This window comes from Canis lupus, chromosome 6, assembly GCF_003254725.2.
Source record: "Canis lupus dingo isolate Sandy chromosome 6, ASM325472v2, whole genome shotgun sequence".
In the NCBI taxonomy this organism is placed as follows: Eukaryota; Metazoa; Chordata; class Mammalia; order Carnivora; family Canidae; genus Canis; species Canis lupus.
Genome location: NC_064248.1, coordinates 36736360 through 36749150, shown reverse-complemented (window position 1 = coordinate 36749150; position 12791 = coordinate 36736360). Strand labels below are relative to the sequence as shown.

Below are 12791 nucleotides of genomic sequence, written 5' to 3'. Positions count from 1 at the left end.
GATCACTTTTTTTTAAGATTTTATTTATTTATTCATGAGAGACACACACACAGAGAGAAGCAGAAACATAGGCAGATGAAGAAGCAGGCTCCCCACGGAAAGCCTGATGAGGAACTCGATTCTGAGACTCCAAGATCAAGCCCTGAGCCAAAGGCAGACGCTCAACCACTGAGCCACCCAGGCATCCCTTAAAAGCTTAAAAGGACATCTGGGTGGCTCAGCTTGTAGGGCATCCAACTCTTAATTTTGACTCAGGTCATGATCTTAGGGTTGTGGGATCAAGCCCCACATGGGGCTTTACACTCAGCAGGGAGTCTGCTTGTCCCTCACCCTCTGCCCCTCCCTTCCCCTGCTCATGTACACTCTCTCTTTCTCTCAAATAAATAAATATATAAATTGTTTTGTTTTGTTTTTTAAAAAAACGTAGAGGCCCTAACTGGGCTCAGTCACATAATCATGCAGGTGTTCTCAGCATCACAACACCGTCTCAAGACTATGTCCTTGGAGCAGTTTCTGTGAGCAGGAAGGAGAAGTGGAACCCACATTCCAAGGACAGGGGAAGGGCTGAGGAGCTTCCAGTGCCTGGGCCCAGCTCACAGGTCAACCGGCAGTCACGTTTTTTTTTTTTGTTTTTTTTTTTTTAATCACATTCCCTAACAGGGACTAAAAGAAAGTTAACTGGAAAATTATGTCTGACAAGTGCTTAATATCCAGAATGTGTAAAGATCTCCTACAACTCAACAACAACAAAATTTTAAATGTGCAAAGGACTTGAATAAACATTTCTCCAAAGATACACAAATGGCCAATGAACACATGAAAAGATGCTCAGCCTCACCGATGATTAGGGAAATACATGTGAAAACCACAAACTATCACCTCACAACTACTGGGGTGACTATTATCAGAAAAACAGAACATAGCAAGTTCTGGTGAACACATGGAGAAACCAGAGCCCTTGTGCTTTGCTGGTGGGAATGGTGCCACCACCATGGAAAGCCATATGGCAGGTGCTCAAAAAATTAACCTTGGATTACCATATGATTCAGCAGTGCATGCCTGGGTTAGAGAACTGACAGCAGGCGCTGGAACTGGCATTTCTACTGCCATACGCACAGCAGCGTTATTCACAATAGCCAAAATGCGAACGCAACCTCAGTGTCCAGCGTCCATCAGCAGAGGAATGGATGAGCAAAATGTGTATGTACACACAACAGAATATTATTCAGCCTTGAGAAGGAAGGGAATTCTGACATCTGCTCTGTCTTGGATGAACCTTGAGGACACTCTGCTAAGTCAGTAAGCCAGACACAGAGACAAATAGCGCCTGGTCCTTCCTAGAGCTAGAGAGGAAAGGTGACCTGGTTATCCTTCTCAGCTATTTATGCAGCATGGAAAATGATTGTCTGGGCAAAGTGGGTGAATGGCACTTTACAAAAAACTGATTTAATCATTGACACCAGTTTATTTGAGAGGGAAAAAAATGCTAATGGTCATTTCCAATCATGTTAATTGGCTTCTGGCTCCAATGAGCCATTCAGAGAATGTCCAGTGACAAGTTTGTCCTGAAATCGTCTGACTGAGAGTTCCGCCATCAGAACTCAGCAGTGCCAAATCTCAGGTACTGCCTGGTGACCGAAGGGCAGGGTCGCTTCCTGGAGACAGCAAATCCTCTGGAAAGCAAGGAACACCCTTTGGAGTGGCATGTGTCCTCTTCCACTCAAAAGGCCAGATCTTCAGGTCTTTTGTTTTTATAACAACTGTTTTATTTCCAGACCTAAAATGACATGATCTTTAAGGTTTATGAATCCTCTCAAGTTTAACAAATTAGCTTAAAAAATTTTATTCATTTATTTGATAGAGACAGAGCGCATATATGGGAGGAGAAGAAGAAGCAGACTCCCCCCTGAGCAGGGAGCCTGATGGAGGACTCAATCCCAGGACCCTGGGATCATCACCTGAGCCAGTGACAAACATTACACCCACTTACCCACACCCCATTATACCCACACCCACTTACCCCCAATGACCAAGGATTGCTTCAGATTCTATCGCTCGCACTTCTTCGTAAGGCCCACGGGGAGCCCCTGGTCTGGCCCCGTGCTTCCCTCTCCAGCCTTGTTTCTGGGCTAACCTCCTCCTCTCCCCTTCTGCTCCCTTGCCCACTGGGGAAAGTCTTGCTCATCGTTCTGCAATAATACAGCTCCTCAGTCTCTTGCCTGCAATTCCAAAATCCACAAAGCTCTGCCCCACTGCAAGGTTTTTCATTAAGTTTGCAGGATCAGCTTCTCCAGCCAAGAACCCATTGTGTTGAGCAAAGTTGGGCTCATTGACTTGTTGCCACAGGGGCGAACCCGCACAGCTGGTGTTCTGATTACCTCCTACTCGCCGCAGGATGAGGGTACCCCTGCCCTCAATGATATGACGCCTGGCACTGGCCAGGTGAGATGGACAGCAATGATTAGCCACATAGACTCACTGCCGGGGAAAGGAGGACACTGCCCACCACATGGGGCCACTCAGGGTTGCAGTCAAGAGCAGAGCGAATCAGCAAGAGCTGTAGGCTGCCCTTTATAATAACGGGATGGGGTGTCCCCTGGTTCCTACAGGGGGATGTGATTGGCTTCCAGGCTTGCAGGAAAGCTGAGCCCCCCACAGACTGAGGATGGGGTGCAGTGTGGCTGGTCTGACTGGTGAAGAACTGGCTGGGTGAGGAGCCTTTCTCAACAACGAGAGTGGTAGAGACACATCTGGAGAGAGCAGGGGACCCAGGAAGCCCCAGAAGGCTCAAAGATATCAGGGCGGCCCTTGAATGGTTAGGTCTCACAACCCTGTGAGGAGCCCACCGGCATCTCTGGGAGGGTTAACTTAGAAGGGATCACAGGATCTGGTCCGCGTTAGGGAGAGGGGGAGTGTTTTGGACTGGCACTGACAGGACATAAGGTAATTCTGTGATTAGGTTTCTCAATCCATCTTATCTAGAAGGAAAGAGGAACGAAGCAGAACTAATGCCCTAACTAGTCAAGAAGCAACAGTCACTCATATCAGCCAGGATAGGGGGCTGTTGGGTCATGTTTGTGGTCTGGACAATGTTCCTGTTTTTGAGCTCAAACATGACTACAGCTGGTCCTGTTTTGTGTTGACCCATCACCGAGGCAGAGCCGCGCTATCAGGTGCTGGTGTGCTATGAAGTTGTTTATGTTCACAGGAGCACACTGAGGCCCTCCCAGCAGCCCCAGGACTCGCGGTGCCAGGCCACTTCCTGATTCAGGGGCTGTTCTTCTCTTCCCCCCATACCCTGCGGAACCAGAGGCCTGCACAGTTGGTCCTCAGAACCTAGGTCTGCGGCATGGAGAGCTCTGACGTGGCCAACTGTGCTGCTCAGGGGTTTGCTTAGAGAAAGACATTGCAGCTGGGCTCTGGTTACACACCCTCCCACTGCCCTGCAGTGTCTCACAGAACGGTTGCTACACTGAAGTCATACAGAATCTGTCAGCCACCTGCTGCACAGGTCGTTATCAGAAACAAACCTGGCTACTGGCTCTGGTACCAGATCCTGAAGATGAGGACCTCGATGGCCAAACCCAGGCTGTGAAAACCTGCCCTAGGGTCCAACTGGCTTTCCCTGGAGGACCAGGTGGCTTTTTCTTTTTAAAGCCTAGCCAGCCACAAACTATTCTACTTGACCCATCATATTTATGTGGTGTTTACATAGGTGCAGCAAGAATGTCCATCTGAGCATAAATTCCCCCTGGGCTCACCAATAAGACATTCAGGGCTTCATGATCCACTAACGAATGGACATTCCACCTGGTTGGTGGGAATGGCAGTTGTGCCACTTATGACATCTGCTAGGGTCAGGGACAAGTTTGGGATGAGAATGTTCATCCACCCATGTTACCCCTGCGTAGGTACTGCAGCTGGCATCATGTTCTTGAAGAGAGTGGTCATCTCTCTGGGCACTCCCCCAGGTAGCCTGTGCTTGCATCTTTTTCAAGGTTTCTGGGTGTTCTTTCTCAGGGAAACATGATCCACTGGAGCGGTGGTCATTTTAAACATCTGAAAGTCTCAAACAACCATGCTGAGTACCCAGGGTAAGTGAGCATATGGCAGGTGGCTTAAGCCTGATGGTCACATAGCAAGTAGCATCCATAGCTATAATAAAGAAAGATGAACAGTCACAAGTGTTGATGACAATGGAGAGAAATGGGAAGCCCCACAGCTAGGGGTAGGAATGTAAAAGACTGTAGGCACTGTGGAAAACAGTGTGACAGTTCCTCAGAGTGTTAACACGGAGTCACCGTCTGACCTGGCAGTTCCACCTCTAGCCATAAACACCAAATAATTGAAAACCTGTACACAACTGCTCATAGCAGCATTGTCCACAATAGTAAAAAGGTAGGATTGGCCCAAATATCCATCTGTGGCTGGACGGATTAAAAACTGATCTATCAAAAAAAAAAAAACAAAAACAAAAACAAAAAAAACAAAAAAACTGATCTATCTCTACAATGGAATGACTCAGCCATGAAAAGGGAATGAAGTAGTGACACCTGCTACAGTGTGGGTGAGCCTTGAAAACATGATGCTCAGTGAAAGGAAGCAGTTACAAAAGGCCACATATTATAGCATTTCATTTATATGAAATGTCCAAAATAGGCAAACCTATAGAGGCAAAAAGTAGGTTAATGAATGCCAGGCACTGGGGGGCAAGAGGATGGGAACGGGGAGTGAGTGCTCCTGCAGATGGCATTTCTTGTTAGGGTGATGTGCTAAATAAAGCTGATTGCAGTGATGGGTGCACAGCTCTGTGATGCTACAAGTTACTGGATTGTAGACTTTAAATGAGTGAATTGTGTGGAATGGGAATTATATCTCAATAAAGCTGTTATCAAAAAAGAAAGAAAAAGGAATATCCAAGTGGGACGCAGACTGAACTGCACGTGTAATTATCATTTATCACAACAGGAGTGGGTCTTTGTATGTTTTGTTCTTGTTTTATTTCTGTGGGGTTTGTTTTGTTTTTTCTTGTCACTTGAGGTGGTAAAACTCCTTTAATGTAATTAAGCAATTCTTTCAAAGCAGGTTGGCGTGTCTGAAGAGTAGTGGCTGTTGTAGCATGGAGGGTCCCAACATGAGTGCCCACTGTTCCTGAAGAACTAGCGTTTGTGGATAGAGCAGTGATGGCCTCAGCAGAAGCATCTGCTAACGTGAGGTCAAAAACATGTAATTAATAAGCAACATCCCAGGGGCGCCTGCGTGGCTCAGTCGGTTATTTTTTTTTTAAGATTTTATTTATTCATGAGAGGCACACAGAGAGAAAGAGAGACAGAGACACAGGCAAAGGGAGAAGCAGGCTCCCTGCGAGGAGCCTGATCCAGGACTTGATGCCAGGACCACACCCTGAGCCAAAGGCACACTCAACCGCTGAGCCACTCAGGCGTCATCCCATGGCTCAGTTGGTTAAGCATCTGCTTCCAGCTCAGGTCATAATCTCAGGGTCCTGGGATGGAGGATGGAGCCCCACATCATTGGGCTCCTTGCTCAGCAGGGAGTCTGCTTCTCCTTGTGCCCCTCCCCCTGCTCTTGCTGGCCATCTCTCTCAAACAAATAAAATCTTTTTTAAAAATAGGGGGGATCCCTGGGTGGCTCAGCGGTTCAGCACCTGCCTTTGGCCCAGGGTGGGATCCTGGAGTCCCAGGATCAAGTCCCACGTCGGACTCCCAGCATGGATCCTGCTTCTCCCTCTGCCTGTGTCTCTCTCTGTCTCTCTGTCTCTCTGTCTCTCTCTCTCTCATGAATAAATAAATAAAATCTTTAAAAATAAATAAATAAAAATAGAAAAATAAATAAATAAAAATAGGGCAGCTCGGGTGGCTCAGTGGTTTAGCGCCGCCCTCAGCCCAGGGCGTAACCCTGGAGACCCGGGATCGAGTGCTGCGTCCGGCTCCCTGCATAGAGCCTGCTGCTCCCTCTGCCTATGTCTCTGCCTCTCTGTCTCTCATGAATTAATAAAATCTTAAAAATAAATAAAAAATAAATAATTAAAATAAATAAACAATACCCCTGAAAATACACACGTTAAATTCATAACAAGTCTCCCGGGCCATGACCATTGGCAAGAGTGGGGTATCAGGTCAGTTCTGGGGAAAGGAATTTTTTGAGTCATACTGGCCTGGCACTTTGCATGTGTTATTTCTGTGTAGGCACACGCACATATGCATACTTCCCCTCCCTGCCGGAACCTCAAATGGAAAGTTTCATTTCCAATTTAGCAGGCAGGGAAGCTAAGACTCAGAGAGGTTAAGTCATTTGCACAAGGTCACACAGCTGTTCTGGAAGAGTCACGCACCATCTCCATAAACCCAGAGAGGACAGGTGCTCCACCTTCTGTGGGGAAGCTGGGGGAGATTGCTCTTTAGCCAACGACACCCCTGAGCGGGGCTCTTGCCGTGGACTGCATAGAGGCAGTGTGTATCATGTCTAGAAGGGTGGGGTGGGCCAGGAGTGGGGGCTCCAGGGGGTTAAGCCAAGGACCTTCCCTGCAGACTTCCCTAGGAGACCAGGACGAGGAGGCTGCCATTGTCTTGTCCAAGAATTGACACAAGTGGGGCCTGACCACAGAGGGGCCCAAATCATTTCCCGGTCCTGCAGCAGCTGGCTCACAGCTGCGTCCTGGGCACTGGGGTGTTCACGAGCCCCGGCTCTAGCAGGAAGGAGAGCAAGGTTTGGCAAGGGCGTCCTCACTGGGGCCCCTGGGTGGGCAGGGCCATGCAGGGTTCGGACCTGTGGGAAGCCAGCTGCCTCTTGCCCTATTTACCCCCACTCTCCACCCCCACCTCCAACCCCACCAGAAACCCTAACACCTGTGGCGCATTTGGTGTGGGTCTGGAGACCAGATTAGCTCTTCAGTCTCTTTTCTCTACATCCTCTTTTCTCAAAAGCGAGGCTCTCCTAACTCCAAGAACTCTCTCCTGTCCTGACCCTAGAGGCTTCAGAGAAGCGAGCTGCTTCCCCATTACCTTTGCCACATGCCTCTTGGAAGGGGTCATCGCTCTGACATAACTGAAGGACCCTTTGTTCAAACACTCAGCAAGTTTTAATTGAGCACCCACCCTGCCCCATGCCAGGCTCCACGCCCACTTGCCCACGTTCTTTGGTGTCCTAGCAACCAGAACCTCTCATCCGAGCTCCGGCCAGGACAGAGGTCATTTTCTCCCTGACTGCCATGACCTGCAGCCTCCCTAGGCCTCTGAGGACCTGTCCGCACAGCTTGTGGGTTCTGTGAAGGCTTGTCCCCAAGGACTCCCAGAACGCCAGCCCAGCCGGCCCTCCCTGCAGGATGAGCTTCTCGCTCACGTTCTCCGAGCTGGTCAACATCGCCATCCCGCAGTGCGGGGTTGTGAACTTCAAGGCGCTGCACCTCCTGCTCCAGGGCATCTTGGAGCACATCCACATGGGTGAGCTCAAGAAAGTCCTCTCAGGAGATGAAGACTTTCTCCAAACCTCGCCTACTGTGTTCATGCCCCGGGAAGCAGACGCCCAGCCCATCCTCAACCCCATGAAGAGGCTCAGCGATATCTTTGACCATGTTGTGAGCCGCATAGACAAGATGGAGAGCCAGCTGGCCACGCTGCAGGACCTGCCTACCACTTCCCAGCTGCTGGAGGGCAGCCAGGGCACAGGCCAGCCTGCTCAGGATCTATGGCACCTGATAAAGCTCCGGAAGATGGTAGAGGGTAATGAAGAAGCCACAGCAAAGGTAAACCACCTGGCCTCCAGAAGCTTCCTGCCCTTTATGCTGTCTTCCCAGGCATCTTAGCCCCCATTCCCTTATGCCCCTTGTGATGGGCTCCCCCACCCCCCAAACAGGGGCAGGAATGGGGCTTTGAAGTCAGGCAGAACCAAAGCTCCAAGCTTGCATTCTTTGTCAAGTGTTGAGGAAAGAAGCCAGACACAAAAGGCCACATGTGGTATGGTTCCATTGGTATGAAACAGACAGCTCCATGGAGACATGAAGCAGACTAGTGGTTGCCAGGGCCCGGGGAAGGAGGGGCAGAGGGAAAGTTAACCTAGTGTTTTTTTTGTTTTTTTTTTAAGATTTTATTTATTCAAGAGAGACAGAGAGAGAGAGAGAGAGAGAGAGAGAGGCAGAGACACAGGCAGAGGGAGAAGCAGGCTCCATGAAGGGTGCCTAACGTGGGACTTGATCCCGGGTTTCCAGGATCACGCCCTGGGCTGAAGGCGGCACTAAACTGCTGAGCCACCCGGGCTGCCCAACCTAGTGGTTTTGAGGTCTGCTTTTGTGTGATGAAAAGAAGTTGGAAACACAGACCAAAGTTCACCATTCCCTCATTCCTTTATCTCCTCACTGTCCCCTTCACCCTTGCAACTCTGGTGGGCTCCCTCCCCAGGAAAACAACCACTAGAAGGAGTGCTCATTATGCTCCAGGTGAGCTGGAGGCTTAGCCTCTTTGATCTTCACAGCACCTCTGTGAGACAGGTGAGCAACTGAAGCACTGAAATGTTAACCCACTTGGGGTGATGCAGTGGCAGAAAACAGCTGGTGCAAACCTGCACCAAGAAATCAGAGGAGAGGCATAGGAATGTGGTGTGCTGAGTGTGGTCCACTTACCAACTGGAACGGGTAGGGGGATGATCATGGTTTCCTCCTCCCAGGATTGCCTCGAGATTGATGCTAAACAAGATAATGCGTGGGAAGTGCTCAGCACAGAGCTCGGGTATTCTGGTCGTCCAGTCTGTGGTCACCGTTAATATTATCTAGAGACTTGAACCTTGGAAGATCAGGACCTCAGCAAAGTCGGGCCCCTGGAGCCCTGAGGGACAGGGAGAGGGATCAGTCTGGCCAAGGTGGGCTGAGAGGGAAGGTGGCATAGACCAGTGCTAAATCAAGCACTAAGTGAAGCAGCCAGACACAAAGGACCACGTACTGCAAGCTTCTATTTCTTTTCTTTTTTTTTTTTTAAGATTTTATTTATTCATGAGAGACACGGGGGGCGGGGGGGGGGCAGAGATGCAGGCAGAGGGAGAAGCAGGCTCCATGCAGGGAGCCCGACATGGGACTCGATCCCAGGTCTCCAGGATCACACCCTAGGCCAAAGGCGTCGCAAAACCACTGAGCCACCCAGGATGCCCATGCTTCAGTTTCTATGAAACATCCAGAACAGGCAAATTGGTGGAGATAGAAAGTGGATTAGCGGTTGCCAGGGGCTAGGAGGTGGCGGCAATGGGAGTGCTTGCTGACGGGTACAGCGTTTCTCTTTGGGGTGATGAAAGTGTTTGGAAACTGGATAGTGATAACAGCTGCCAACCGTGTGAATGTACTGAATGCCACTGAATTCTTCGTGTTACCATGCACACGTATGCACGCACAGGCACACACGCACACAAAGCAGAAATTGGCAGAATTGAGTAAAAGAAAAAAAGGCACCATCTCACTATACCCTCTACAAGAGACACATTTTAGGGACGCCTGTGTGGTTCAGTGGTTGAGCATCTGCCTTTGGTTCAGGTCGTAATCACCAGCGTCCTGGGATCGAGTCCAGCATCAGGTTCCCCACAGGGACCCTGCTTCTCCCTCTGCCTGTGTCTCTGCCTCTCTGTGTGTGTCTCATCAATAAATAACATCTTAAAAAAAAAAAAAAGGCACACACACATTCTAGATTCAAAAACAAATAGGTTGAAAGTAAAAGGATGACAAAAGATATTCCATATAGGCAGTAATCAGAAGAGAGCTGGAGAGGCCACAGTGCACGTGTCAGACAAGACCAGACTTTGAGATTTGTTGCTAGAGACAGAGAAGGCTGCATGTGTGGCCCAGTTGAGGTTACGGAGGCCTTGGAGGCTGGAAACGTGGGCACAGTGTCAGAGCAGCCTGCCCCTGGCCTGCCTTGATGGGTGAAGTCTTCCAGAGTGTACAGTACTGAGTGACCCAGCTGGCTTGTGAAGGGGGGCTGGCAGACAGGCTCGGACACGGCTGTGAAGCCCTCAGAGGACTGTTTGTGCACCTAGGATTAGAGAATGTACCTCCCCCAACCCTGGCTGAGGTTGCTGGGGGTTACCACAATGACCAGCTCCCTCCCACTACCCCCCCAGGGGGTTGCCATGGTAACTGGCTCTGGGATTGGTACAAGCTGCTTAGCTAAGTGTCTGCACCAACTAGCCAGTCAGGCTGGCCAGACCAAATGTCATGTCGACATCCAAGTCACCTCGCCTGCCCTTCCTCTGGGGTTGGTTGGGTTAGAGTCCTCTGCCATCCTTTACAAGCCCCTGTCAAGGTGTGAAGGCTCAAAGTGGGGAAAGACTAGCCTGCCAACCCTAGCACTCACCCCTGACAGGGTAAATAGTGCCCAGAAAACTAGAGCTGGCAACAAGAGGGCTCTTGAGAGAAGGTTTGAGACGCTCCACAGGCATGGTTAGCACACCACCAGATCTGGGGCTGAGATTGCAGCGTCCCTCACCCTCACGGATAATTCTCTGTGGTGAGGATTGTGTTGTGCCCTGTGGGATGTTGGGCAGCATCCGGGCCTCTACTCTCCAGGTGCCAGGATCCACCCGTAGCGGTGACAACCAAAAGTGTCTGCAGACTTTGCCATATGCCCGCCGGGAGCTAAGTCGCCCCCCTTGAGCGAGGAAAACTAGGTGCCCCGTGAGCGCAGTGTGTACTTGCCCTGCAGACTCGGGGCGGCTGCCACCCAGGGCTCCCGAGCCAGCTGGAGCACGAGCTCCACCTGGAGAGCTCTCCCAGAATGGCAGGCTCCCAGGCCCTGGCCTCACCTCCTAGGCCCGGCCTAGGACTCCCAGGCCCCCGCCTTCCCCACCCGGGCCCCACCCTCATCTGTGGCCCCGCCCACAGCGCCGAGGCCCCGCCCTCATCCCCAGGCCCGTCCCTCATCTCCCAGGCCTCGCCCACAGATCCGAAGCCCCACCCTCCTCCCGAGTCCCGCCCGCAGCTCCCAGGCCCCACCCTCATCCCAGGCCCCGCCCCCTCCCGAGTCCCGCCCACAGCTCCCAGGCCCCGCCCCCTCCCGAGTCCCGCCCACAGCTCCTAGGCCCCGCCCTTCCCTCATCCCCGGCCCCGCCCCCTCCCGAGTCCCGCCCACGGCTACTAGGCTCCCGCCCTCCCCACCTGGGCCCTTCCCTCATCTCCCAGGCCCCGCCCCCCTCCCCACGCCCGTCCCTCACCTCCCAGGCCCCGCCCTCCTCACCCGGGCCCCTCCTTCATTTCCCACGCCCCACCCTCCCAGGCCCTGCCCTCCCGGGTCCCGCCCACAGCTCCCAGGCCCCGCCCTCATCCCCCAGGCCCCGCCACTGTAGCGCGTTTTAGGAAGTGGCCATCTGGAATAAGCTAACGCGCCACAGTGGTCAGGAGCCCAGCCAGATTCTAGAAAGCTGCGCCTGGAAGTCCCTGTCTGTCTCCTCGAGACGTCGGTTGTCTCCGCTGTGATGAGTCCTGGCCGCTGGCCTCACAGGAGAAAACCAGAGACTCGTCAGTAGAGCGTGCGACTCTTGATCTGTGGGTCATGCGTTCAAGCCCCACGTTGGGCAAGGAGCCTACTTAAAAAAAAAAAAAAAAAAAAAGTTCTGGCTGACCTTGTTTCCATAAATAGAGCCTCAGTCTCCTGAGGGGGTTGTAACAACCCGTTGTTTTTCCTGACTTCAAAACTCCCTTTCCATTTTACTCTCCAACCAAAAAAACTCCTGCTGTAGATCCTGAAATTTTTTTTTGATCCTGCAAATTAAAATGATTTTAAATTTAAATTAATTTTTGAGAACTTCATAACAAAGCTGAAATGCATGGAAGACACTTTAGGGTTTAGAGACTGGAGTCAAGGTTGCTCCAATAATGGTAATGAACTTTCTGTGTTGCAGCACGTCTTCATTGTGCTGGCGAGTGCCAAGTGCAGTTGCCTTCCTGTTCCCTGGGAGGAAATGGTGTTAGCATTCCCATTTCCCAAAGCTCTGGGACTCCTGCCATGTAGACCACTCCCCCCAGGCACCCGAGGGGGAAGGTGCCTTGGACCTCCTTATCCACCCCCTACAAACTTCTGTAAGTGCTGGGTCCCCATCCCGAGCCTATATCCCTGAAGCTCCTTCAGAGAGACAGACAGTCAGGGCAAGCCCCCACTACTGGTGCCTGCACAGGATCCAGACATCTTGGGATTCATTTCTGGGATGGCAGATTCCAGGACTCTCTTCCTCTGAACTTGGCTCCATCCAAGCCCTGCTTGCAGGCTGGGGGCCCATGTGGATATTACCCACTTAGTCTCCCACCAGCGTGGTCCAGACCTTGACCCTTCTTCCTCCCTAGGCCTGGAGCTCAGGGCATGTCCCCAAGCTTCTGCTTGGCAGGCTGGGTCTGGGAAGGGAAACCATTAACTGTGCATCTTAGGAGAGTGTTCCCCAGTGAGAAAATGGTCTCTCTGTTCTGTGTGCATACATTACCCAAGGAGCAGTCTGCCTGTAAGGTTTCCTCTCTTTTTTTGAGTTTGCCCTGGACTACCTGTGTATATATGTGTGTGTTGGGGAAGTCACTCTTTTTTCTAAAAAGATTTATTTGTTTGTTTGTTTGTTATAGACATGGGGGGGGTGCAGAGACACAGGCAGAGGAATAAGCAGGCTCTATGCAGGGAGGCCGACGTGGGACTCGATCCTGGGACTCCAGGATCGCACCCTGGGCCAAAGACAGGCGCTAAACCACTGAGCCACCCAGGGATCTCCTTGGGAAGTCATTCCTACTCAGGTAACTTGGTCCTGTGGTTGCCCCCAGT

At 51.3% G+C, this 12791-nt stretch overlaps 1 protein-coding gene and 1 long non-coding RNA gene across 7 annotated transcripts in view; one reads left to right on the top strand and one right to left on the bottom strand.

Annotated features, from left to right (window-relative positions):
* Positions 1 to 1445: 1445 nt before the first annotated feature.
* On the bottom strand, positions 1446 to 7944 carry LOC125755187 (uncharacterized). The gene is made up of 2 exons (XR_007411033.1): positions 7023 to 7944; positions 1446 to 1777 (listed from the first exon to the last, which is right to left on the bottom strand). It is a non-coding gene; the product is annotated as an uncharacterized LOC125755187 (long non-coding RNA).
* Positions 7005 to 12791, top strand: part of C6H16orf96 (chromosome 6 C16orf96 homolog) — a 44899-nt gene continuing 39112 nt past the window's right edge. For 2 of the 6 annotated variants that reach the window (XM_025416659.3, XM_025416662.3), the window contains exon 1: positions 7009 to 7762. In XM_025416659.3, coding sequence (XP_025272444.1) covers positions 7343 to 7762 — 420 coding nt within the window. In that variant the 5' untranslated portion in view covers positions 7009 to 7342. Of the gene's footprint in view, positions 7763 to 11892; positions 12071 to 12598; positions 12764 to 12791 lie in introns of all 6 variants that reach the window. The other 4 variants (XM_049110940.1, XM_025416661.3, XR_007411030.1 and 1 more) reach the window with 4 other exon arrangements.